At 36.0% G+C, this 25,496-nt stretch overlaps 2 protein-coding genes across 3 annotated transcripts in view; both read left to right on the top strand.

Moving 5' to 3' along the window:
* slit3 (slit homolog 3 (Drosophila)) overlaps positions 1 to 17,566 on the top strand; it is a 222,331-nt gene extending 204,765 nt beyond the window's left edge. For both annotated transcript variants that reach the window (XM_017417474.3, XM_017417476.3), the window contains 9 exons: positions 85 to 178; positions 579 to 716; positions 1,406 to 1,646; positions 4,012 to 4,142; positions 13,036 to 13,190; positions 13,663 to 13,823; positions 14,358 to 14,515; positions 14,727 to 14,932; positions 15,025 to 17,566. In XM_017417474.3, the coding sequence (XP_017272963.1) occupies positions 85 to 178; positions 579 to 716; positions 1,406 to 1,646; positions 4,012 to 4,142; positions 13,036 to 13,190; positions 13,663 to 13,823; positions 14,358 to 14,515; positions 14,727 to 14,932; positions 15,025 to 15,278 (1,538 nt within the window). In that variant the 3' untranslated portion in view covers positions 15,279 to 17,566. The remainder of the gene's footprint in view (positions 1 to 84; positions 179 to 578; positions 717 to 1,405; positions 1,647 to 4,011; positions 4,143 to 13,035; positions 13,191 to 13,662; positions 13,824 to 14,357; positions 14,516 to 14,726; positions 14,933 to 15,024) is intronic.
* Positions 17,567 to 22,307: 4,741 nt separating this feature from the next.
* Positions 22,308 to 24,169, top strand: LOC112450552. The gene is made up of 6 exons (XM_025006206.2): positions 22,308 to 22,454; positions 22,548 to 22,874; positions 23,059 to 23,418; positions 23,596 to 23,709; positions 23,821 to 23,873; positions 23,953 to 24,169. Exons 1-6 carry the CDS (start codon positions 22,349 to 22,351, stop codon positions 24,016 to 24,018), a joined length of 1,026 nt encoding a protein of 341 aa, XP_024861974.2. The 5' UTR covers positions 22,308 to 22,348; the 3' UTR covers positions 24,019 to 24,169.
* The last annotated feature ends 1,327 nt before the right edge of the window (positions 24,170 to 25,496 follow it).

Here is a 25,496-nt window from a genome sequence, read left to right as displayed (position 1 = left end):
GAAAAGATTCACCTGTCGATTGTGCCTTGCATGCAGACATTTATTGCTACCAGTGACATGAATATTTTTTTTCTTTGTCTCCAGGTGACCTGTGTGATGAGGTGGTTGACCCTTGTCTTGGTGGTTTTGACCCATGTCAGCATGACTCAAAGTGTGTCCATGTTGGCCGCAGTTACAGGTGAGGTTGGCTCCCAAAAGGATTGGAGGTCATATCACAGAGAAAATGATTAGAGCAGCAAGGTCAAAAAGTTCAAACCTGACTTTTTTACGCCACAGTCAAGGTTGTCATTGCTAAACACTGCTTTCTGTAGATACATCAAGGTAGAGAAGTCCATTTTGTTTATAGTCTGTTGCAACTAATGATTCATAACTTGATGTGTTCAATTCTAACCAATTTTCTCCCTATACACATTGATAATTTGTTTAAATGTATTTTCTTGCTAAGACAGATTTTAGAAGAAAATGCATGTCACTTCACAAACATAGTATACATTAGGACCGAACATATCACCACTTTTGAAAATGTATAATCAAAAAGGCTGTACTGTAATCTAGTCCGTATTTCCCTGTCTGTTTAGGTGCGAGTGTTTACCAGGCTATGTGGGCCAACACTGTGAGCAGGACTATAATGACTGTTTAGAGAATAAATGTCAACACGGGGCAGAGTGTGTGGATGCTGTCAATGGCTATACTTGTGTCTGTAAAGAGGGTTTCAGGTGAGAGGCATGGAAACAACTCATACACAAACACAGTTAGGGCCAAATTGGAGAAAAATGCAGATGGCACTCCATAATCAGACACTTGACTGTCTCGACCTACTGAGTGCATGTGTGTGTGTTTGTGTGTGTGCGTGGAGCAGATGCAGCACCATGTGGTTAATTATAGCAGAGACTGTTGGCGAGAGCGAAACAAATTCATCACAAGGGACAGAAATGGAAAAAAGGGAGAGAGAATGTCTTATGAATGCTGGAAACAAACAGAGACAGGGAAAGAGATGAGGAAACAGATTATATGGATAAAATTTAAAAAATAAATAAATAAAATTCAGTTCTACTGATTCCAGATGTTTTATTTATCATATTCTGTTGTGTTAACATTTTTTTGTCTTGTCTATCTTTCTCTTGCTGCAAAAAAAGTTACACATTTTATATCTTGAAAAATATATTTTCATTTCTTCAACCTGTTGTAATATCCCAAAGACAGAACGGTGAATCATAGAATCAGTTTATAATTTCATCCTGTGAAAATGTGTTCATGTCCTTGGAAAATAACAATTTTCTAGTTCAAATTCCATATGTTATTCAGTTGAAGTACCGTACTACACAAATTTTATTAGTAGATACTAGCACAACAACCATTTATAGCACATTAATAATGTTGCCTCTTTAATCTACTCCTCACTCAGCGGGCTGTTCTGTGAGAACCCTCCACCAATGATCTTGCTGCAGACCAGTCCCTGCGACCAATCAGATTGCCAAAATGGCGCCCAGTGCCTGGTGGTTGCCGGGGAGCCAATCTGCCGCTGCATACCTGGTTTCTATGGCAATAAATGTGACAAAGTTTCCACTGTTCACTTCCTGGGTCGCGATGGGTACGTGGCTCTACCAGGCACCAAGCTCCGTCCAACGGCTCATATTTCTTTGCAGGTAGGGTCAACCTTTGACCTCTGTCTGAAAGTTGGGTTGTCAAAGAGTATAAATCCATTTCTCATTAATATCTACACTTTTTTCTTAATAAGTAGAGACCGGAGCATAAATTTTTGCATTACTATGCTCCGGTTGAGAATAGAAACGTATTGCAGTGTATCGTGTGTGGTATATCAAGTAAGAAAAACAGTGCCCTTGTTAAATATTTTGAACTGATTGAAGAATTACTGTGAGTCATTCAGATGAAAACTTTCGAGTTATTACATTTCAATGTGAAGCAACTGTTAGTTACGGCCACTGTTTCTGCTGAGCACTTGGGTTTTTACACACACATGCTTGTACAAACTACACTTGAGAGTCACGTCCTAATAGAGACATATTCTCCTCCTTTTGGAAATGAGACTAACTAGAGAAACAAGAAAAAGAGAGCAGTCTAATTGAAATTTACCACCTGTTTGGGTCCTTGTGTTTGTCCATGTGTGTGCTTTAGTGTATGTGCTCTTGCCAGGAGCTTTCAATGTCAGTGCCAAGGCTGTTAAAACTCTACCAAGAGGCTCTGACTCAGAGGCAAGAGACAAAACGAAAAAGAACAGAAAAGAAGGGCCCCAACACTTAATAAATCACTGCATGCTTTGTCTCTTTCACTTGAACACTTCTTTCCTCTCTTTCAACTTGCCTCCCAGTTTTCATTTCACCCACTTCTCTGTATTTCACCCTCTCCTTCTACCTCCCTTTTCGTCTCTGTCCTTGTTTCCTACATCTCTCCCTCCGTTTCTCCTCCTGGCCTGTTTTGCTCTTTCTTCCAGCAGCTTATTAGCAGGTGTTGACTTGGCTATGCTCCATTGACGCCAGAGTGTTAAGTGCTTGGCCCCGTGGCCCCATTTCCACTTGCTAGTTAGTTAGTGCTTTACAGAGCACCCAAACAAGTGTGACATGTCAAGTGTGTATCTAAGAAAAGAAGTACTATTTCCTGTCTTTAGACCTGTGTGTTGGAATTTAAATATCTGCTTGATTTTCTTATGGCTCTTTAGTGTATTGTATGAGATGTCATGTTGAATTAAAAAGTAGTTGTTTTGTTTTTTGATTGAGGAATGATCTGCTCAAAATCCCTCGCTATCTAATTGAGTACCCAATGAATGTGCTGGGAAAAGCTTGATCCACATGTGTGCACTTACATTCAGCAAGCCCAACAATCTGCTAAACTAAAGTGAACCATCAGACAAAGCCAAAGGTCCCATTTCCATAGTCTGGTGGAAATGTTTTCCATGTGTATACGCATACAACCTTTCCACTCTGAACAACAAGCATGGCTCAGTTCTTACTCAAACTGTATGACATTCACTGATCACAAATGATTACCAAAACATTTGATCATATTTCAAGCTTTTTTTGTAAATTCAAATAGAAAGAAATTGCAGTCGTATAACATGAGCCGAGAATTAAAAGTGCAGTAATAAATATTCTAAAGTAACCATTACAGAAGAGATTTGTTCAAGACCTTATCTTTTTTCTTATCATTTGTGTGTAAATATGGTAGCCAAAATGACCATGTCTAAATTTATTTAAAGGCATTTCCTCAAGCTGATGAGTTGTTTGTCTGAGAATTTCCTGATAGCAAAGCTTGTTTTGTAAGAATAATGGTTTAATTATGTTATTATTTTGAGAAAAACATTGTTTTCTCAAGATAATAGGTTAAAAAATTGAGTTATTTTGACCTAAATTAGTTTGTCTTGAGATAGCAGTGAATTTGTTTCAGATTCACAATGAAATGAAAAGGTTCATTCTTCATCAGAGATCAGTTACACATGCTTGACTTGACTGACTGTTGTAGATCATCTTGAAGTGTTGGGACAGTAATATTTCACAATGGAAAGAAAATGCAATATAATTTTTGCACTATAATCATCTTAATGTCAAAAGAAAACAAAACTTATCCTTCATTAAGTAACATGTTGCTGTTTTGAGAAAACAAAACGACTTCTTTATATAATAATATAAAACTAATATAGTTATACTGAGCTAACAGAACTGTCATATAATGAGCTTTAAAAAAATCACAACTAAATTATTCATTTCAGCCACAGCATTCTTGGCTTCTATAGTTGGACCCCGCTTTAGAAAAGAACTGGGGCTTTAATAAAATGTTTTGGTCTTTTTAAAGGATCATTTGTGTGCTTAATTGACAACCAATACACTAGATAAACCAACCAATAAAAAACAGGTCATCCCTGACTCAGGATAATCCATAATATTGATACAACAAAAATAGTAAGTCTTAGCACAGCAGTTTTTTAATGACATGCCACTTGTTTATATTGTCTGAAAATAATTTTATTTGTCCAATATTTTTATCTTGTTCTTCTAGGTGGCTACAGATAAAGATAATGGTATTTTGTTGTACAAAGAGGACCATGACCCCCTGGCCCTGGAGCTTTACCAAGGACACATACGACTCATTTATGACATTGCCAACTACCCACCAACCACAGTGTACAGGTAAGGCACACATTAGTATTTTCACAGAATTCACATGAAGTTCACTCAGTGTACTCTCTAGATCTCTTGACCTGGTTTAACCAAACAAAGTGTCTAAAATGTAAAAACAAAAAAAGGTTAACTTTTCTATATTTTTGACTCCATTATGTTAGCCGACTCACAAACAATTTACTTTCAAGTGCTTTTTTAAATTGTCTTAATTTTTCAAGCAAGTGGAATTTAATTAAACTTTTTTAATGAATTTCAACTTAATTTACCTGCATGTAAGGAATTAAAATGCACTTGTGCATATCCACTTGTACATGAATATGTGTGCACAGAATACAGGCATGTTACTCATTTGTTAAATCAGTACACCTTGAAGTACTTTGTATTCACTGAATTAAGGTACTTAATTCAAAGAAGAATGTTCAAAGAAGTGCAAGGATATGTATGAATAGAAAAAAAAGATTTTACCAAACACACACAAATCCCAACAACTGATGGTTTCATCCAGCTAAGGTCTTTTCAGAAAAAAATGATTTGGCTGCACAAATCTATTGTTTATTCTGTCTTTTTCTTTCCCTCACAAACACACACAGCAACAGATCCCTATCAGAGCCTTTTCCTCTATAAACAAACATGAACTCAAAATACAAAATCCTCTTGAATCCTGGCATGACACATTCCTGAATGAAAACACCAAAGTCACTTTAGATAAATCCTCCCACACTGGATACAAAAGCCTTTGTTCAGCAATTTAGTCAGTGAAAGCCCTTAGATTAAACATAATAAACTGCATTCATAGTTCCATGGAACTGAATTCTTCTTTGTCAGAAATGGAAACTGCCAAGGTATTCCAATAAAAAAACATTGCAGTGGTTTTAAAAGTTAATTATTTTTTCTAAAATGTTAAAGATTTCACGCAGCGTATAAATAGATGTTGCAGTCTATGGTATAACAAATATACAAGAATCACAAACAATACAGTAAAAAGAACTTGTACATGTGCAAAGTTCAAAAAATAATTGATCACAAAAGTTTTCCAGATAGTTCACATGTACTCAATCAGTCAAAGGTAAAACATAAAACATGATAGAGTACACCTTTTGTCATTAGTGCTTTAATGCCAATCACAAGCTATTACAGAATGTGATTTTACCTGCAACTTCAGCTCTGTTTCATACATACATGAAAAAGTTTAATGACGAAATTAACATTTGCAATCAAATCAGCCCAGCTTTAAAAGCATTTTACATTAACAATGTAACATTTAATTTACATTGTGTCCAATGATATGCATGTACTATGTTAGAGGAGAAAACACTCCAAATGTTTGAAGAATTACAAACAAAATATATTTTTTTAAAAAAGGAATTGGTCCAATTCTAGATTTAAAAAATAAAGGAGACATGTCTCATTTCCACATCTGCCTGCTGTAGTCTGACTACTACTGATTCAGTCTGTGTCTCTGCCATGGTTGCACCATGAAAAGAGAGAAAAGAGGGTATGAGAGTGATACGGATACATATTACAAGCCTAAACACCATATTATCCCAAGAGGTGTTTAATTTGTAAAACAAAGAAAGACAACAGGTGCATGTTGCCTGTGCAATATATACAAAATGAAAAACAGTGGAGGATGACACTTTACTGATGCATCAGTATTAAGTTTTTGTTACTGCATTGCATGAATACCAAAAACTATAAAATCTATTGCAAGATGATTGGTCTTAGACACCTTACTATTTTTGTTCATTCATTAGTTTAGACATGTTTCATTTTCTCCTTTTTAATGTGTTACCTAAAACGTTTAACTTTCACCCACCTTCGAATGATTGTAAAACTTAGAGGAACAGTTTTCTTTGTAAAAACAAAGATGGAAGAAGAAGGCTGGGGAGAAAAAAAGAAAAAAAGAAAGGAGAGAGAAATTTGTCTTTATTTTCACTTGTTGATTTTATTTGTTGTTTTTTAGAATCTTTCTTTGTGGTGATTAGTTCTTTCAGCCCAAGTAAAAAAAAAAAAAAAAAAACCCCAAAAGATCACAATCCGGTGGTCATGTCATTTTAAAGAATGATAGGAGAGAGTTTGTAATATGTTTGACTTTAGGATTAAGATACTTAAGCTTTCAAGTAAGAGTTTCTTAGGTTAAAAAATATTATTACCAATGCCATTTTTATACTAATCCATATTTAACTTCATCCTTCGTGATATCCCAGTGGCATCTTGTTTTAAACATACACCATACTGCTTGATGTTTCTATGGCACATCAAATAATCATGACCATACAAATATGTCTTAACCACTATGGTCTCCTTTTTCAGCTCTCAACTGAACAAAGTGATTGAGTTTTTTTTATAGTTTTATTTTATTTATTTTGTTTACATGATGGCCACAACATTGACAATTTAGAAAGTTGGCAAAAACTGTTTTTAGAAGTTCAGACTATGACTCAAGCTCTTCAGTCAGTCTTAAAGACTCAGTTAGTGCGCTGTGGCATTTTGGCATAGATTCCAGAACTAGGTTGAGTCATTTATATTTTTTAGATGTTTATGTGTTTTAAAATCCTAAGTTATAAGGACTAAACTGCTCAGACTAAAGACAATGTGAATTTAGAGAGAGGTATTCAAGTCTAAACAAGGACTACAAATGCACTTAATATTGAAATTAGTATTTTACTCAGTGTCTTACTATGTTGCTTGCATTTCAGAGAGACATTGTAAAGTCTCTGCATGTTACTAACAGTTTATTGTACCAGTGGTAATGTGCATTGTTAATGACCATGCAGAATTTATATAGGCAGCAGACATCCATTTGGTTATTTATTCGCCACATTTGGTGCTGAGTAAACAGACGAGTTACACATTTGTCAACACATGTGATCCACATATGCTGTCTGGTCTGTTTCTGTCAGCCCTGTAGTCAGTTTGTGCCATGTGGATGCAAAAAGTATTATCCAGGGTATAGTTGGATTGTTTCTGTAGTTTCCTTTCTACAGTGTGTATTAAACATAGTGGCAGTATCCATCAGAGACTTGTACTGTGGTGAATTTTGTGTTGAAAGAAAAAAAAAAAAAAATATATATATATATATATATTCTTGTCACATCAGCTACATAATAGTAAATGTTTAAATTAGTTTGTTGAATTAATCTTAGCATGATGGTGAAGTAGCCCTGTGAAGCTGTGTGAAACTCTGATCTACTAAGGGAGACATAACCAGAGCAGTTGTATGCCATGAAGTTATCTGGGCAGAGACAGAAAGTTTTGTTAGTCATAACAACAATTTGTTGCTCTTTCAAGTTTGTCCAGTTTGCCTTGCTTTGATTCTTTGTAGTCTTTTAATTTCTGTTGTGACATTTAGTTTTATTTTACTTGGATCTCACTTGTTTATAAGTTGATCTGGTCAAAATGTTTGAGTTATAAAAACCAAGCATGACCTCAGCTTGAATGAGTGTATTCACAATGCATGACACATTTCAAAATTGGAAAAATATAGGTGAACAGATGATTACAGAGGAAGGAGCAATCGAAAAAAAGTGAGGGAATGACTGTAATTAAGATTCATCTCAATCGATTGGGATGGTTGAGTGGTTGAGTAGGCAAAAGAAAAGGGCAGTCAGAGGAAGAAATTAATGCATGAAAAAACAGACTGATCAACATGACAGGGTAAAATTGATGAATAGAAGCAGTCAAAATGAAAAGGCGAATGGTTGAACGGCTGGATGCATGAGAAGGGACTGAGGGATGAAGTGAAAGGCGTAAGAAGAGGGGAAAGAAGTAAACTATTGACTGAGTGAGAGAATTATCCTTGTCTGGTTTTGTTAGCATGACATGGGCCACGCCTGCAAATCAGATAGACAATCAGAAAGACATACTAAAAGAAAGAAAGAGACCAGAAAAAGATGTTACTTTTTACAATTAAAGAAGGAAAACAATCTCAGATTTGGAAAGAGAGAAAAAAAATTATGGCCAAAAAATAAAATCATGTCTAAGAAATATTTTTTTGCATTTTGTAAGTTATGTTTAATAGCGTTAAAGAAAGAAGCTAAGCCAGTCCTATTTTGAGGCTCATTTTACCACAAGTTTCAGTGTGTTCCTTTAAATGGACCAACTTTCAGTTGGATGACTAAAGTATTGCAAGTGACCTATCTTATCAGACTGAAATTTGAAATACATTGCACACTTACTCAAACCACATGGCTAGGCAAACTTAGAACATCCAGCCATGATTGAACTTACTCTGTTCAGAATACCATAACTCCTTATCCACCACAATCTAAGCACAGCAATTCTGGCAGATCCCAAACATGGCACTGTCCATACAGTTGCTGCGGTCATACAGTTAAGTGCCAGGGACAAATGCCAGTCCTTTGGGTGAACAACCTTTGGTTTGCCTATCTTGTGTAGAAATCAGAGAACTAGAAGAAGTATTGTGGTAAGCCAGTTTTGCAACAGCCATATGAGTTAAATTTGTATTTGGCATAGAGATTCAGTTGTTTGAGTTTTCTATTTATGGATATGTAGCAGATTAAAGGTTCCCAGTAATGTTCTTTTATCATAACATTTTACAGTTTGTGTTTGGTAAACCTTATCAAAAACATAATGTGTATCCTTGAATGCTAACAAATGTAATAAGTTCATTTCCTTCCACATAAAGTGCTTGCAGGTCTCGGCAATCTGCTACAATACCACAAAAATCATTAACGTTTATGAGGAAGAAAGCAGAGAAGAACAGAGAAAATGCTCACAGATCAGGTATATAATAAATGCAGACAAAGAATATAAATAAAAAAAGAATATAAATAAAATTTGTATACACCCTTACAAACAACTGCTTAGTAGAAATAAAAAAGCAAAGAAAAAAAAAATGAAGAGGCTCAAAAGAGAATTTCAGCGGAGTAAGCCAAAGAATGCATTGGTAAAATGCAGAGAGAATGGCAATGAACATGATAAAAACATGATGTATAGAAGTGGAAAAGAGGTTGGGTTTGAAATAAAAAAAAGATGGCGGCAGCTGAAGCGACAAGACAAGGTGTACAAGTTCTTCATTGTGCCCTCATTAGCAACAGATGAAAGAGGTTATGCATGCCTAGTCTTAAATGAACATTTGTGTGTAGGGCTGTGTGAAGAAGAGGGATGTGGAGTATGTGTTTGTTGAGTATTAATGTGGTGCCCTTTACTAAATGTCACACTAATCTCCCATCAGGTCAAAGAGAGCACTTCTTCTGTTATTCATCAGCAAACGACAGAGGGAGGAATGCGGGATAGATCGGTACATAAAAGGGAAGAAAAAGAAAGATGGAGGCAGCAGAAGAAAAAGATGAGGGGATGGATGAGTGGACAAAGAGGAGAACGAGAAAAGACAGAAAATGGGTGGGGGAAGGAGATGATGGATGGCCTAATGGGGGAAAAGCGAAAATGATCTAGAGAGGGTTGTTACAAAGAATGCTAGTGGGAAGAGAGAAAACAAGACAGGCATATCACTCCGGCAGCAGGATAGGTGTTCCTTTAGAGTCATCTTATTTGTTATTAATTTGACTTTTTGCCCAAATTACATCATAAAACATTTTACTGAACTATAGTAATATAATTACACAATTTGACAAAAGGGTGCATCACGCCCAGCTTAAAAGGTAATGAATGAAAATGTCTTATAACACCATCTGTTCACAGAACAGGTAATTTACAACATTTGCAAGATAGTTTTCCATCAGAGTTAAGTTATCGTCAGTGATTGGAATAAATGAACAAAGGGTTTCTGGTGGGAGCACTGACCTGAAATTATCCTGTTAGGAGACAGATTTGAGACCTATGTACAGTAACAGCATGATCTTCACATGTACTGAGGCAGCTGCGGATCAGTGGTTAGAGCAGTCATCCTCCAGCAAGAAAATTGGAGGTTTGATTCCTGGCAGTATGTAGTCACATGTCAAAGTATAGTTGGGCAAGATACTAAATCTCTTATTGCCTCTGATGTGCCCCATTGGTGTATGAATACAATCTGAAGCACTGATTAGACTCTATAGAATGATTTATTCAGACTAGTTTTGTAGAGATGTAGAAGAGTGCTGTGCGGGTGAGTAAATGAGGGCACAGATTGTGTTGTAATGTGCTTTGAGTAACCTGGTTGGCTAGAAAGACACTATATAAGTACAGTCCATTTAGCCTTTATCATTTATTGCCATCTTGGTGAAACTCCTTGAAAAGCTTGCTTGTTATAGGCAGAACAATGTGAATTGGGTAATATAGAAAATAAAATCTGTCCAAAGAACACTGAAGAGGCATCAAGGACTTTTTAAAATACTATCATTCAGAGCAAAGGAACTAGTGTAATGATCAAAGCTGATGAAACACAGGCAAAACGTGGAAAGATTTTTTTTTCTAATCGTCTCTGCATTGTGCTCTTTATTAATCCCTTAAAACACAAAGCATATGCTTGTTAATTGATAAACTTGTAGCCAAAAAACATTCCCAGCTACTAATCAGATTGTTTCTTTTAAATTAATCAGAGTGAGTTTTTATGCTTTGAGACAGGACACTGAGTTGGGGGGCGTGGACAACAGCAGCTTATTTGCATAAAAGAGTCGTAGCCCTAAAATCGATCGTTCTGAAATTAGCTCAAAACAGGCAGAACTGATTAGGTGAAATCTCAATATCTTGGAATGAACATGAACATGTTTAACATGTTTAATGAACATGTTTCATATAGCCCACAGACCTATCCTAACTTGTTCAAGGAAAACATAATAGGTCCCCTTTAAACAATTAAAAAGAGAAAATAAGGTATTAGTAAGTACTTTTTTATTATGATTATTGTGTGGGTGTGTGTGCGTGTGCTCATTTGAGATTGTGGAATGGGAAATTGAGGTTCCTAAAGGGTTTGTGTGATTACAATGAGTTCAAGAAAGTTCTGCTTTGCCTTTGTATTTGTTTTTACTGAATCCCATAATGGCTTGTACACAAGGTCAGATTAACCAACAAGGAAATTAAAATGTACACTTTATTTAGCACACATGCACAAGTGCAAATAAATGGTCATAAACAAATAAATGGCCAATGTTGATAATTCATTAAATTTGAATTGTTTCATGAGCTTGTTCAAACAAGCTCACAAATTAAAAAAAAAAAAAAGCAAAAACAGACAAACTTGTCTGTCAGGTTCTTGACAATATCCATTTCAAAACAATACAGAGGTTTAGTAATGGCTAATTTAAAAACTTATCCCACATTCATCTTTAAGGCTTGCAAGTTCTTGAGCTTGGACACACAGCTCATGTACTGCCACCCAGTGGATCTTTGGTTTTAGAACAACTACATATGTGCTGGCACACTTTCAAGTTTCTGTGCAACAAATGGCATGATGAGCTTTGAGAATGAAAACAAACAGACATTATAAAAGAAATGAACAACGGGATAACTGGATATAATATTAGACATGGGAAGTGAATCTAAGTAAACCAATAAAGAGAAAAAAAACCCAGAAATTAGAAGGAATGTACAGGAGAAACAAGATGAAGCTCAGAAAATTATTTTTAAAAAAAGGGACAAAAATAATAGGTATATGAGAAATTAAACAGAACCTGATGCATAAAATAAACATAAAAAGATGTTCGTAGGTACATAATTTAGTTTTCATGACAGCAGACCATCAATCTGCTTTGTTTCAACAGGCCTGTTTGAGACCATTATTAAATTACATGGCTGCTAATGGAAACCATGCATTTGTCTGTGTTGAGTCTTTAACAAAGATCTTAGTTTAGATGACTAGTTGTACATTAAGATACACACAGGAGGATTAAACAGACTAAAACTTAGATTGTCTAATGTTATAATCCTGCTCTCCTTTTTCAGATTTTTTTCAGAACAGTGATCACTTTCTGTACAACGATATAAGTTGCATTATTCCACCCCCTCAAGAGCTCAAAGCCCCACTCTATTGACTGTTAATGTAACATCACTGCAATCTGACCACTCTATAAACAGCTGCCAATCAAAACGGGCTTCAGGCTCTCAAGCTAGTTAGTCCATAAGTGGCTGCAGACGAAAGGAAGTATTGTTTTAGGCTTTAGTGGTGGGAGTTCACAATAGACCACCAGTGGAAGGACTAACTCCACTTGTTCTCTTCTGGTTTTGATGTTTTGTGAGAAATTGGGTGAAGAGAGGCATAGTCAACTTTACCACACCACCAGCTACATCTCACTCCCTCTCCCACTCTTGTTCTCCCCCTTCATTTGGCTTTGCCAAACCACTGTCTCTATAGCTGTCTGTCTCCCCTCCAGCAAAAACCACTTAGCAGAGAATCTCAGACACTCACATATAAACACACACTCTCAGCCCAGGGTCAAATATGGTGCAAAAGGTCATAAGATCCTAGGCTACTGCTGACTTTGCTTCACTTGATACATGTCTCTAACAAAACATCACTCATAGTAAAGGCTTCTTTCTTTACCACAGTGGTCCAAACTGATTGAGTCCAGCCTTTAAATTGTTTAAATCTTATTTCAGCCCAAAGCTTAAACTCATCAGTTTAAACAAGTCCATGTGCTGCTGGGGGTTCCATTGTGAACTTCAACCCCCATGTTAGGAAACCATAAACTAGATCAAGGGCACAATTTAATCTCTTACAAACGAACAGTGCACTGAGAATGTAATCAGGTTATTTCATGTCTGTGAATAGCATTTCAACACAGATTTCTCCCATTTCTTTCCTAGTTTGGTTGATTTGCAAACACAACAAAACAAAGAAAAAAAATGTTTAACTTATCATGTTTGGAGTCTGCTTTTTGTCTGGCATTTCCAATTTGTTCTTCCATTTTTTCTTTTAACTCTCCTGTCTGATGTCGAATTTTGCAATAATTTATCATAGACAGAAACACACTGAAACCCTCTCCTTATCTTCTGTTTGTTGCAGCGTTGAGTCAGTCAGTGACGGACTTTTCCACACAGTCGAGCTGTTGATTCAGAACCGCTCGCTAAGCCTGGTGGTGGATAATGGCGCCCCAAAGAGCCTGGGCAAGCTAGCACGTCAGCCCTCCGTTGACCACAACACTCAGCTTTACATAGGGGGTATGCACACACGGATACATTTATACATACTTATTTTGAAGTTCCATGTACTGAGCACACAGATGTTACTTTCGCCTGCTTTTCACTGCCTTTATGTGGTTTTGATTACATGTTTGCCATGGATGGGCACCTATACATACAATATATAAATACACAACACGCTAAATCCCTGCAAGGGGGTTGTGGTGAGGAAATGGAAATCTGTTTTTGTTTAACTAGTCCTCAAAAAGGGAGCAAGACATGGCTTTACAAACACTCTTGATAGCTAAAGAGAAAAGTATTATGCAATAGTAGGAGCTATGATGCACTAATCTTGCTTGAACATGCAAATGTTCTGTATAAATAAATAAAGTATACATTTTCTTTGCTGCTTTTGTTTTTTTCTTTCTTTTATTCTACCACTTCTCATTTAACAACTCCCATTTTTCTTAATCATGTTTTCATAATTTTCTTTATTCTGCCTTGTTCCTAGGTGTACCATCTCAGGTGGTGGCTTCCGGTCTACGTCAAGCCCCTGAGCGCTCCCCTCAGGCTTTTGATGGCTGCCTTCATAATGTTCAGATCAACGGAGAGACTCAAGACCTAAGTTTTACATCATCAGGAAGAGGACAATTGCATGGCATTGAAAGCAAAGTAAGCAAAGTTTTGCAGTGACATATCTTATACATATAGTTTATACTTAAATACTAATTGTTCAACAATAGAGGTTTATTGGGACCATTAAAATGTCTGTTCACTGTTTAATGAACATTTTGTAACCTTGGTCCATGACAAAAGTCACAGATCAGAAATGTTTGGGCCACACCCTTCTGAGAAATTAGCTCTGTGACTGCTTTAGCTGCAACACCATCTCAGAAGCAACAGAGTCCAGAACATTATCATTTCAAAAGTCTGTTTCCTTACCAGCTGCCTCTCTGGTGTTTGTAAATGTCAGTTCTGCACAGATTTTTCCATGGCTGGTTGGCACCATCCACAGTATTCAAGTGTTGTTCACCATGTTTCTGGTCCCTGTGTCATCAGGTTATCACAGAATGGTTCCTCAGAATGGTTCCTTCCTCCTCACTCCTAAGCTTGACTTAACAGATATATCAAAATGTCTGTCAGGTTAAAAGCACACCATTTGAACTTCACTAACAGTGGTATTCCCTTTTCTTGCTCTTTCACCAGGGTGATGGCATTCTTGTTGGATGTCATTCCTGCAGTGTCTGTGCACAGGGTGCCTGCAGAGAAGCAGGAGAAATGGGGGTCACTTGTGACTGTCCTCCAGGACGCAGCGGGGCCCTTTGTGATGAGAAAACAGCCCCCAATCCCTGTCAGAATAACAGGTGAGCCATGAGAGTAAAGCATGTCTATGGATGTTGCAAAAGTCCTATGAGAAATGTTTAGTAATATCTAACTTACATGACCAACAGTTTTACCTAAATCATGAGTGTCTAGCAGACTTAAAGCAATTATCAGTAGACTAAACACCACCTGTAGCACACTCCTTTTCACTAACATGATTTTTCTTTGCCCTTTCTCTTCCTCCTACTTTAGATGTGTTCATGGTCTATGTGTGTCAAAGGGTCAGTCCTATAGTTGCCAGTGTAATGAGGGCTACCAGGGTCAGTACTGTGATCGACGGCAGGAGTCTCTAGCCTGCAGGGGGCACCACTGTGGACGAGGGGAGTGTCATGTGTCAGAGAGAGGAGAACCGGTCTGCCACTGTCAACCACGCTATACTGGACCAAACTGTGACACAGGTAACACTGAAAAAAAGAAAAAGAAAACAGGATTAAGTCTATATTTTAGGTGGGGATTTTTCTAATATATGCTCAAATTTCTATATTTGCAGAGCTCACATGCCAGGGAGAAATGGTAAGGGAGCAAATAAAGCGCCACCAAGCCCTGAGAACATGCACGTCCACCAGCAAGATTCCCCGCATGGACTGCCCAAGGTCCTGCCAGGCATCAGCGCCCCCTGGTGTTTGCTGTGGTGTTTCCAAAACGAGACGGAGAAAGGTGGTTTTCCGCTGCACTGACGGCACCTCGTACTCGGAGGAAATGGAAACTGCGCTGGAATGTGGCTGCTCCAAATGCCCATTGTAACGGCACAGCAGCTTGTTTGTTCTGCAACACACGTCACTGCCGTTATGTGAATTCAAAACGTCAACAAGACTCTGAAATTTTTTCCACACTGATGAACACCAGCACTCCATGAATAACTTCCACATCATATTTGACCGCTGCCAATATTTTGTCAGAAAAGCCACAAATATAAGGAAAATAAATATGGGACGTGTGTGTGTGTGTGTGTGTCATTTTTGACAGAGAGAAAATATATTGTAAAATATGAGTAAAAAGCATAGAACTTATTTTTATTATGGATTTTTTTTCTAAGATGATAAAAGAACTGTTTTTAATATGTTGATTATATAATGTGTTACATAGTATAAAAATATTTTCTCCTTTGCAAGAAGAAAGAAATGCAGAGCAAAATAGATTAACATTCCTTAAAAATATATGAACTTAACTGTACGTGTAAATCTATATAAATATTTACCCTAACCAAATGAAATTTATATCTTTGAAGTGCACTTGCATGGTGGTATTTTGAGCGTTGATTGGTGTGCAAGGCTGTGGACACTTACAGCAGAGATCTGAGAATAGAAGCTACATAATTCCACACAAGGAGAAGATGGCATTCTTTCATTGTCCTCTATCTTGGAGGATATAAGAGAACTGTACGTGCCTTGCTAACCTGCTTCACTATATAATGGACATCATCCTCATGTGTGAGTTCACATAAAAGACTCTTTTCACAGAGATGTTTTGTTCTAACGTTGTTCATTTGGTTGTAATATTGTGTTATTCTCTACCTTGCTGTTGTGCACCAGACTTGGAGCCAAATCAGGTTTGAAACTAAAATCAGAGATAGGAAAATGTAAACTGCATTAAATTCAACATTATACTGATTCTACTGGCTGCTAGGATTCTAAAAGAGGCAATTCCAAATCAGCCACAGGTGCTCAGGCCCAAGTGAAGTCAGATTTTTTTTTTTTTTTTTTTATGAAACAACGTGGACATTACAAAAAAGTGTTGATGTTTATGCTCTGATGTATGTTCTCTTGCATCACTGCAGTAAACCTGCAAGATGAAAAGGTACTACTGTAGTTTGAAGAGTAAATCCAGCATTTCCAACTGTTTACTTTGTGCTCTCAGTGAGTGAATCTGGAAACAGTTTGAATTTCCTCTGTACAGCAAAGCCAACTGCATCTGCCTTAAGTAGTCAGAAACAAATACATTATATCTGTACAAGTTCTAGGTCATCTGTGTGTGGGTTTTTTTTATTCAGAAGTGTTGCAACAAGGTGATTATTAGCTGCTATTGAATGATTGATCATATTATGTTGATGTAGGCAGGGCAGATGACACCTGTCTCCATGACAACATAATCAAAGTTTTTGCAATGGCCTTTGTCCCAAAGGAAATTATGCTGCATAGCAATCTCTCTCACCTAAATCCTAATCAGATTGTCTTTGACAATTCTAAGTAAAAAAAATAAACACAGGATCTAACAAAAGGTGCCTTAAGGATGCCACAGTTTTTTTTTATGTGGATTATTTGCTTTCAAAAGTATCATTTAGTGTAATGTTGAATGTGAAACTGTAGTATGGACAAAGGGCCTTGCAGTTGCTGACCAAAGACTGAGAGCTTCAGTTTAATAATAACAAACCTTTTTTTCTAACGTGTTACAAATGGTGCCTCTAAATATCCATTTAACCAACTAACTTCAACACAGCTCAAAAAACTATAACTTCATAATGGTACATAACTGTTTACTAATACAATTCAAGTATAGCAAAGCGAGTATATGTAACTACTACTGTACTGTTTACTTTATACATCATTACTTTGTTTACAACAGAAGCAAACTACTTCAACAACTTTGCAGTTTTTTACAGCTTTCTTACTTGGAGTTTGCGATATATCTGTGTTATTCTTATCTGTCAAAATTTTCCATCTTCACTTCTATCTATCTAATTCTTGGTGCTTTTCCCTTATAGAGATTCTGACAGCTTCCCTTTCTTCTCTTCTAATTCTTCCTTGTGGCATTCCTATGATCTTTACTTTCTTCACTTTGTTTTAACTCTTTCTGTGCCTTGTGCTTTTAACATATGCCTCTCTTTCCTTGGCCTTCTTGTCCTGTTACTAAAGGTTTGGTTCTTCATTGTGAACATAATAAAACACCTCAGCTACTAGTTATTGACAGTAGAAATAACTGTATTCAATCGCTTGTATAGGTCCTAGATTATTAAAACAACATGGTTATTTGATTGATGATAATTGTTGCTATAATTGTTGAATGTTGAAATTAAACTACTATCAAAACCATGACATTCTTCAGTGTCTGGGTTCTTGACATCATTTATATCTTTGCATATTTCCACTTTTGTTTTTAAAAAAAAAAGATTCTCCAGTGTAACTTTTGTTTGTGTGGATAAAGAACTAGTTTAGATTTGTTTTCTTTTTTGATTTAGCCATTATTTTCTCACAGCAGAAAGCAAAGCCAATTGTATGACTCAGTAACACAAAAATAGTTTTTTTTAGAATACCTTTGATTTTACACCACTTGCTTTAGTAAGATGGAATTAATGTTCTGAATGTTCAGTACTATAATTTCAACAAAATGCCAGTTTACTTTAAATTTTCCCTTTTTGCCTTCAGTATTTGTCCTCAGTGGTCCAAATATCTGTCAGTACCAGGCCGCCACCTGGTGGAAGTACCCTTTACAGTTACTACAAAGAAAAAGTATAAAAGAATACAGAGAGTACAGAGAATACAATACTTTTCACCATAATCTTCCTTGTTTGTGATGAATTTAGATTTAAAGTAATCTGTCTCTTTTTTTAATTAAAACAAGTAAAACTTTTATATGGATTTCCTTAACCAAGACAGTGAGCAGCTCATTCAGCAGTTAGAACGCCATAAATCACATGGAGTATTAACAGATGACCTTTTACTGTACATACATGTACTGTTAGAAAAGCACAGCTCTACTAATATTTGGAGTTGCCTCACAGTAAGAAGGCCTTTGGTTTAACTCTTCCTGTGATGTGTTTGCATGTTCACACCATGCTTGTGAGGGTACTTGAAGACAATTTTATGTTTAATTACGGAACAGACAATAAACCTATCTATCTATCTATCTATCTATCTATCTATCTATCTATCTATCTATCTATCTATCTATCTATCTATCTATCTATCTATCTATCTATCTATCTACCTACCCACCCACCCCTCACAGTCCAAAAGCTTGCATGTTAGAAAGCTCAGTAATTCTACGTTGACCTTAGGTAAATGCTTATAAAGTTGTTTATCTCATGAATCTGCTGCTCCTCTGTTTACTGCTGCGATAGGTACCACCCCACCCCTTATCCCCCCCACCCCCTGCTCTGTTTGGACAGTACAGAAATCAAAGTCCAGAAACAGATCTTTATAAAAGAGCCATCTATTCACCAAGACCTCACACTTGCTGTCACTGCTTCAGAATATTCAGGTAAATAATCCTTTATGTAAGGTGATACTTTAAGTGGCATAAATACTGAGAATATCTGGGAAGACTAACTGTTTTTTATTTTTTATCAATTTTATTGTAGATCCAAGAGAGTTCCTTGCTTTAAAAAGCTGAGCCCTGTTCTAAAGGTAAAAGGTTTGTGAATTCTTTTTTTTTATTACTTTGTTTTTATGATCAATTTTGATCAATTTTTAGCATGATTGTATAATGTTCTATATACATTTAGCAAAATTCTCTGTATTTCATGAAAGATCACTGACCTTTTAACCATTTACTCTTTTTAGGTGTTTCAAACATTTATTTCACAGGGGAATCATGAAGATCCAATTTGCATGTTTGCTGATGCTTTTCACCACCGTACTCTGTGAGGAGAATCCCCGCTACAGGAAGTTTATAAACCAACACATCAATGCAAATATGAGAGCTGAACAGTGTGACAGTGTTATAGGTCGGCTCAGAATCTCCAAAACCAACAGCAACGAGTGTAAGGAGACCAATACTTTCATCCGAGCCACCACCGGCCTCATCAAACCAATCTGCGGGGCTGCAAGTGAGCCATATGGTGAAATGAGGAAAAGTTTGCAACCCTTTGATGTTGTTGTCTGTACACTGAGAAACCAAGGAGCCAGGCATCCACGATGTCAGTACAATGGTCAAAGACGTACCAGGAGAATTGCAATTAAATGTGAGGGTGACCTACCTGTGCACTTTGAGAAAGACATTGTAGTCTTTGACAACTGACTGGTTTGTTGTAAACTTCAGTTTCTCGTAAAATAAACAGATTTAACAACTTACACTTGCATTAAGTGTTTTTATGTGCATGTGTGTGCAATAAAAATTACATATTTTGTAAAAAAAAAAAAATGAGCACACACATAAACATTTTAATATTAGGAGACAGACAGAATATCTAAAAAGGTGCCGTAGCAGCAAACTGGACTTTTCACAAACAAAAGCTGTTTTGACTTTCCTGCAAAATGGTGCAAGTATTTTCAAGTAAATACTTGAATTGAAAACTACTTAATTATATTAAAAAGGAAGGTTTGCTTGCATGTTTGTAACTTTATTTAATAAAAGTATATTAACAAAAACCTTAAGAGTGAAAAAAGTAATTTCTTAAAATATTGATGCTGATAATCTTGTTTCTGTTCTTTAAACTTTAAACCTCACTGCCCCACTCTACACTACACAGTACTTTCCAAATGTTTTCATGCCGTAGCCTTGCATTAGCATATTTTATTCTTTTAGTTTCTTTAGCAAATTGAACTTACTTGTAAAGGCAGGTTTCATCTTTGATTTATTTTTCACACAGAAGTTTTGGCCAAAATGGCAACTTTAATCTCATCAAAAAGTGATAATGTGTCTTTCTTAAATACAATTTTTAAATCAAAATTATAACACAACCCTCACTACAGTGGGTAGTAGTGAGACGAGATATTTTGACTGGACCACAGGAGTTAGTTCTACACAGCACACATGACAATGTTGTGTCTTTAACTGCAGTTTGATACTTTTAAAACCTCAATGCAAAATGCTATGATTACAGCATGTCTGTTAAAAAGAAAGTTAACTCTTGCAACCCAGAGTGCTTTGCCAAATGTTACAGGTGTTACACAAACTGTTTTTAATGTTTTGTGTGTAAAAAGACTATAGTGGTAAAGGGAGAAAAAGAACTGAACCTTTTCAAGATGAGGATCAAACTTTTTTAAGACTTATGGCAGCTCTGTCAGCACAGTACCGTATACATTTCTGTCAAGTTTCTCCACTCTCACTTGCAAAATCATCTTCTGCGTAATATACCTACATCATATCTTTCACATTCTTTGATTTTTAAAAACTGTTTTCTATTCCTGCTGTTTTGTTAAACTCTTCCTGAATGGTTACCTGCCATGTCTGCCTTTCTGTGGTCTCCTTCCTGTTCTCTTAGTTTTGAAGTTAACTAGTTTCTCATTAAAGACTAAGTTGTATTTTATAATAATCCATGTACATCTGTTCAAATCTATTTACTGTCCTCTTTCAGTCACCTTTCTCACTGTAAATACTGCATATTAAATAGTGAGCCTTTTAATATGCAGTATTAGTCTTTGTTATTTGACCATTTTGTATTTAGGCAGTTGTTTGCAGTCCACTGGGATGAAGGTTTTGCCAAAACTGAAACTAATCTGTGGTAAACAAATCCTTGGATCAATTCTAGTGCACCCTGTCCCATTGCAAAAACAACATCTCACAAACACATAAAAACAAAACAGAACTGTGTGTTAAAAAACTAAGTAATACAGTGTAATCTAAGGAACAGTTGATAAAGTATTCTCTGAAACTTAAACTGAGACTAAAATAGTATGCTGTCACTAAAACTTTGTCTTACAATTCGAAAAACAAACAAAAAACAAAGAATACCTAAACCTAAATTTGACTTTATAACCAGAAATAATGTTAATCATTTGATTCTTGGCTGACCCTGAAAAACAATGCATAGTTATTAGTTTTCAAAACTTGATATCGTTGTCTCTTCAACCAGAAGATGGCAGCAGAGTGAAGGGAGACGTGGCCCTTATTTGTTTAAAACTGTATGAACTGAGACTGAGATTCAGAGAAGGCTTGAAAGGCACAACACCTTGGAAATAGAAAGTGATACATAAAAGTGCAAAATAATGCTAAATTTCTGACTTTTGAAAAGCATCAAACACAAAAGTTCACTGAAACGTTTATCAGTAAAATGTATTATAATGTTGTGATGAGGGGCTGAACAGCAAAATAATCCTGGGTTCACAGCTGCAGGTTCGGACCTTTCTGCATGGAGTTTGTGTGTTCCAGCATTTTCACAGCACAAAGCAGATTAATCAAACAAAAAAAGACAATATATTCTGGTAAATTTAGGTAAAATATATAAAATCAGTACATGAATACTAGAAAGCCTTGAAACAGGAAGCACTGCCAATAAAACTCAGATGAAACAATTAATGTAACTTTAATTTCATTATTTGGCATGAATAAATTATGGTTTGAGATGAATTTTACAGTTTTGGTGATTTATCTTTTAATTTCATGATTTCATTTACCATTTTACTTTTCTTTTGTTTTCTGCATGTGTTTTTTTGATAAACAAACTGTTTCAATAACTGGTGTGTTTAAACTAATGGTTTGCTATTTATTGTACTTTCATGTATAAAACGTCCTTACAATACATCAAAATAAAGAGCTGCTTTAGGTTACTGTCAAAAACAATGTGGAATTATTTAGACATAGAAAAAGTGAAAAACATTACATCTTTTGAGAAAAACTAACATCTAACATTTTAAGCATTGTCATAAATGCAATATATTATTTTTTTGCGTACTAAAACACTTTATTTGTATTGTTTTACTAAAACGAGTGATAACAAGAAACTGGAATGTAAACGTTAGACACAAAACTGTCTCATTGTTACATGTCACAATGTTAAAACTGCTCTTGCTGCTATTTCTAGTGAACACATTGAGAAAAAGCAGATGAGATCATTTCCACTGTGGGGGTACATCTAAAAGACAAGAAGACAGACCAATTAGATTTTTTAAAAGAGGCTCCTCCCATTTTAATGTGTCCTCCCATTCAATGGAGCCATGTTAAGATTAATCTGTGTGCAGTTTGATCATAATTACCAGATGATGTCAGTTATCAGAACAATGATGATCGTATTTTATGTAGCGTTTGTGTTCACTGCTGTGCGTGAGTATCGTTGAAAAGTTTCCTTGTGTTTTATTTAATTCATTTTGACATTTTTACACTACCTTTTTGTAACTTGTTTTTTTTGTATTTCAGAATGCACAAAAGACCAAAACTTTTCAACAAAGACAGTCGATGTTGGGGAAGATGTCACTCTAACATGTAGTCGAAGGTCTAACAAGTCAGGATCTCTATTCTGGATAAAACTTGTTCCTGGAAACTTGCCTGAAGTCTTGGGAGCAACTTACACTTTTAATCATAGCATTGTTAAAGAGACTCTTCATTTCAAATTAAATCATGGACCTGAAACATTTGTTCTTCAAATATACCAAATAAAACTGAGTGACACTGCTTTTTACTACTGTGAAGAGGTAATTGATCTCCAGAAAACAGTTTTGAATGTCACCTTTATCAGCGTCAAAGGTAATCAAACTAGTCTTCAATTTGCTGACACTCAGCTTTAAGTTATCTGAAGTTCATCTCTTTGTAAAGCAGACCATATTTTGATTGTGGAATCATTTGCTTTGAATCATGACTTAAAGTTAAGTAATTGTGCAATACAGTTCAAAAGGATTTAAAATTTAGCAAAATTTCTCCTATTTCCCAGGACCAGAACCTGAGATCAAAGCCATCGTCTCAGAGTTTCCATCTGTTGCCGTCCGTCCAGGAGACTCTGTGACTCTCCAGTGTTCAGTCCTCTCAGAGTCTGACAATCAGATGTGTCCAGATAATTCCAGTGTTCACTGGTTCAGAGCTGGATCAACTGAAACTCGTCCCAATTTGATTTATGTTCGTGGAAATGGTGGAGAGAAATGTGAGCGAAGTCCAGAGGCTCACGATCTACAGAAATGTGTCTACAACTTTTCATGGAGTCAAATCAGCTCCTCTGATGTTGGAACTTATTACTGTGCAGTGGTCACATGTGGACAAATACTGTTTGGAAAAGGAACAAAACTGGAAATGGAAGGTAAAACTTGAATTGAAATGTAAAATATCAAATTGTAGCTATTTAAGTACATTCAAATGAATTCAAATACTTTTTAAAGCAACGGATACTGAGTTTATGGTTTCATGAGATGGTAATATTAGAAATGAGTTATATTTTACCAGTGTATAACTTTTGTTGACTATTTTTTATTTTCAGCTCCTTCATCTGATTCACAGAAGACTGCCACAGTGTTGCTGTGTGCTGCTTTGGCTATAAGTTTGATTATTATGATGTTACTGATTTACAACAGCAAGAAACCAACTTTCAGTGGTAACAAAATGCGCTTATGCAACATTTTTTGAAGCAATAATTGTGAATTTACTGAAGTAACCATTTTTGTAATTAATAGTCATTTATTATTTTCTTCATCTTGTATTTCAGATGCTCAGCTTGCACATTCTTCATCAGGACCACTTTATTGGCACAAAAAGCAGGTGTGGCATATCACACAAAGTGGTAATATTTTACACATTTAAGAAAAGTCTTATCACATTTTGTCTGTACTTCTTTCAGATCACTGAGGGGACACAGCTTTATTCCACTGTTGTTTTTACCATAGTTAAAACTTGTGATGACTGAAGTTAAGAAACAATGCATGCTTTGTTCTTTGTTGTTGTCAAGATGTTTGGGTTTGATTAAAGTTTAAATCTCACTGTTGCCTTTTTAATGTTTTCTATTTACTTCTGTGTAAATTGATTGCCTATAAACATGTATTTCTCCTTTATGCTAGAATAAATATAGATTTCAAAACAACTCTACCATGTAATGTCCTTGTTTTGATAATCACAAATGTGATCTTCACATCAGTTCAGAATCCGTTAATATTTTGCCATACAGCGCCAACAATATCTCACCCAGGCTCTCAAGAGCATTTTTTATTTGACCAACCATCCAGCACACACTCAGTGGTTTTCAGAGGGTATCCACAGGATATAAGGGTAGAGGTGCAAGAACCACAAGAGGCCCAATGCATCTTTTTAAAGACTTTGACCACATTTGCTAGCACATTGTTCCTGCTTTTGTGATTTCGAAAGAAAAAAAAAACCAAAATATTCAAGAAGAACAGAACTTCAGTTCACACTCAACAGCGATGTCTTCCAGGCTTCCAGAAGCGACTCCTCTGATGTGGAAAATTACTACTGTACTGTGGATTAATATATGGGTATGTTTTGATAATGATAAATTTATAAATTTCAAGATTTTAAAACTTTAAGTAGTGATTGACAGTAAAGCTAAGTCATTGGCAATCAGCAGAAATAATGTTTATAATTATACTTTGCTCAAATTGCTACTTCCTATTACATGTTAATCATAATAAATATGAATAATTTGTTATATTAATCTGTTTTAAGATTATAGTCAGGGTAAACCTGAATTTCCTTAGGGACATGCAGTTTTCTTTTTTACAACCAAAAAATTCAAAGTAAATTTGCACTCATGGTTCTGTTTCTGTTCATTTAAGATGAGTTTTGTGAATTTTAATACTTGTTCTTTCTGACCTAACATGCACAATATGACCACACACAATTGTTAGCATATTGTTATTGATTATTAACATTTTTATTCCAATTACATGCGATCTGTTAGTATAGCACTGATTGAAAACATATTTTTGTGGCAAACTGATCTTGTGCTTGAGTGATATTTTCTGGACAGCAGCCAGATGTCTGTTGTCAAAAGTTTCATGATGCTAAAGTATTTTTCAACTAACTTTATGTAGATTATAGAATGAAATAAATTTAATATTGTTTGAAATTTTAAATAATTATAATTGTACACAGCATCTCTGCTTTTGGCAGATGATGTGGTCCTACTGGCTTCATCAGGCCGTGATCTACAGCTCTCACTGGAGCGGTTCGCAGCCGAGTGTGAAACGGCCGGGATGAGGATCAGTGCCTCCAAATTCGAGCCATGGTCTTGAGCAGGAAAAGGGTAGAGTGCCTTCTCCGGGTCGGGGAAGATGTCCTGCCCCAAGTGGAGGAGTTTAAGTATCTCGGGGTCTTGTTCACGAATGAGGGAAAAATGGAGCGGGAGATCGACAGGCGGATTGGTGCAGC

This window comes from Kryptolebias marmoratus, linkage group LG9 (genome assembly GCF_001649575.2).
Source record: "Kryptolebias marmoratus isolate JLee-2015 linkage group LG9, ASM164957v2, whole genome shotgun sequence".
Classification (NCBI taxonomy): Eukaryota; Metazoa; Chordata; class Actinopteri; order Cyprinodontiformes; family Rivulidae; genus Kryptolebias; species Kryptolebias marmoratus.
This window is presented reverse-complemented; position numbering and strand designations above follow the sequence as displayed.